The 2,481-nt window shown below is 40.3% G+C and overlaps 1 protein-coding gene across 1 annotated transcript in view; it reads left to right on the top strand.

Moving 5' to 3' along the window:
• The window catches only part of VPS39 (VPS39, HOPS complex subunit), a 70,569-nt gene that overhangs the window by 13,839 nt on the left and 54,249 nt on the right, over positions 1-2,481 (top strand). Inside the window, exons 2-3 of the mRNA XM_019519069.1 lie at positions 719-782; positions 2,132-2,158. Coding sequence (XP_019374614.1) covers positions 2,140-2,158 — 19 coding nt within the window. The 5' untranslated portion in view covers positions 719-782; positions 2,132-2,139. The remainder of the gene's footprint in view (positions 1-718; positions 783-2,131; positions 2,159-2,481) is intronic.

Here is a 2,481-nt window from a genome sequence, read left to right as displayed (position 1 = left end):
CCCCCTTTGGCAGAGCTGGAGGACCTGGGGGGGCAGTGGGTGGGGAGTGACGGGCACCAACAGGGCTCGGGGGGGCTGTGGGTGAGGGGCAATGGCATGGGCAGGGCACTGGCATATCAGGGTTGCTTAGCCCCGCAAAGTAGTGAGGGGGGACAGCTGGAGTTGGATCTCTGTCCTGGTGAGCAAAGGGAGCTGGGGGAGCTCTGATTTTCCATGATGATAAGCCCCAAATTAAATGCCAGAATTCATAGGTATTTAGAATTTATTTTATTATAGTGGCACTGGTAGGTTTCCACATTGCTTTAAAATTGTAAATATATCTATAAAAATTGTGTTTGACTGATACCTAGATATAGATATTAGTGGTGGTATATTTTAAGGATTTTGGAGGTTTTAATAGAAAATCTGCATTTTTATCAGAGAATTTGCAATTTTTAAACAGTGAAAACAAGGATCCCTGATTATGAGCACATGGCTATCTGTATCATGACCATATTTTCATACTTGCTTCCTGATTCTTGGAAATGTTTCTCACAATGAAATTTACTACATATTTCCACACTTCTACCCAAAAATATTTGAAGAGCCATGCACAGTTCCCTGAATAGAATCAGGACTGTTATATTTTTTCACCTTTGACAAAGGGCTTCAGCTTTATAATCAAACAAACGTGTCTTATCCCACTGTCAGTGATAAGATTTTTTCTTCTCTTGTAGAGGAATGGCTTCTTGTTGGCACCAAGCAAGGGCATCTCCTTCTTTATAGGATCAGAAAGGATATAGGTGAGTAAGTAACAAAATAACATGGTACAGTTTTTCTTCTTAAACACCTGGTTTTATTATGCTGCTGTTTTATTCTTTGTGCATTAGTATTAACTGATAGAAGCATAATGAATAGGTGTGTGACTGTACTGTAACAGAAATGTAAAAGGAAGAGAGATCTTGTACAGCTTCATGTTTACTTCAAAAATGACCCTTTCTCAGAATTTCTCCCAGTATTATATCATCTAATACTTGAGCTATAATGCATTTCCCCACATTTGAATTTACAGTAAATTTAGTGTAATATGTACATCAATACAATACCCACCTGTGCATAGCTGAAACAGAGTCTACGTAGTCTGTTAGTGATCAGTAGTCAGATCCAGTACATTTTCCATGTTATGAATGGATTAGATTGGCAAAGGAGAAAAGGGACAACAGAATTAAAGGAAGGTCTACTAATTTCATCAGTATTTGTCAAATGCTGACAGTTCAGAATCTTACTACTGGACACTAAGTAAGAACTTAATTTTCTGTCTTTTGGGGAATTGGTAAACGGTGGCTTTAGTCTAGTAGTTCTCAACGAGAGTGCTGTTCTGCCGGTGCTATTGCCATGACTGCCAGATTCGTGTACAGGGCTCCGATGTGCATGAGCTCCTCCTGCATTAGGGTTCTTCAATAACCTAAAGCAGGCAGGAGAGCTGGCTCCAGCTGCAACTCTTTCTGGTCTTGCCCACCTTTCTCCCTACCACTGCTCCTACTCCCAGAAACTGAGGGTCATGGAATAAATAATTCCATCTGTTGTGTGCCTGTGTGTTTCAGGGACATGAGATGACAGGTCAGATGGCAGCACAAGCAGCTCTTGTGTCTGTGCTAGGCTTATCAGAGAACCCTAATGCCGTAGGACCATGAGTACAGGCCACAGCCCTTCCCAGTCTAGCTGTGCAGCAGTTGCACAGGGCAGTTTCCCTGGTAACAGCGGCGCCTGGTTGAGAACCACTGAAAATTGCCCTGAAAAATTTGAGAACTACTGCCTTAGTTTGTTCAGGATGTTTTATCAGATGTAATATTACTCAAATTTAACAGCTACATTTCACATTATCTACTAATTACATGGCAGTGTTCAGAGTTAAACACTTCAGCCTAGTCCAGTTTTGCTTTGCAAAGGAATGAACAAAAGGGCTTGGGATGTCTACTCTCAGCTCTTAGAAGGATACTGCTTCTTTATAGTCAGTTGGATGTCTAATTCTGAATTCATGTTGCTCTGCCCATGCTATAGGCAGTCTGTTCCAATCACATTGTGCTAGATGCGAGTTGCTAGTGCTTGTCTGACTTGGTAAATTTCTCCCCCTTTTTTGCATCAATACCAGGAGAGATAATGTCATCAGAAAGTGGCTGTAAGTTTGTATCCATAAAACTCCTTTCAAACCCTTGTAGTGAAGTGTTTTATTCTTTGTCCTTTTTGCAGTCATGTGTCCCCTAGAGATTTGAGTTGCTGATAGTTGGTGTGGATAAAAAATGCTTGATGGTTGTTTTCATATCTTTGGATTTTAAAATAGTAAATTTTATCATGATTTGAGTATAAAGGGCAATGATTTTGCTAATCGTGGGATATTCAGGCATTTTGACTACACTGAGACTTAATCACCTGGATATACATGAAACTCTCAGATCTCCTAAAGTGTTAAGTAAAAGAAAGGCACATACTTCTTTAGTAATT

This window comes from Gavialis gangeticus, unplaced genomic scaffold (assembly GCF_001723915.1).
Source record: "Gavialis gangeticus isolate Ggan-Ray unplaced genomic scaffold, GavGan_comp1, whole genome shotgun sequence".
NCBI classification, from domain to species: Eukaryota; Metazoa; Chordata; order Crocodylia; family Gavialidae; genus Gavialis; species Gavialis gangeticus.
Note: the sequence above shows the minus strand (reverse complement) of the source record. Positions and strands in the feature narration are given on the sequence as shown.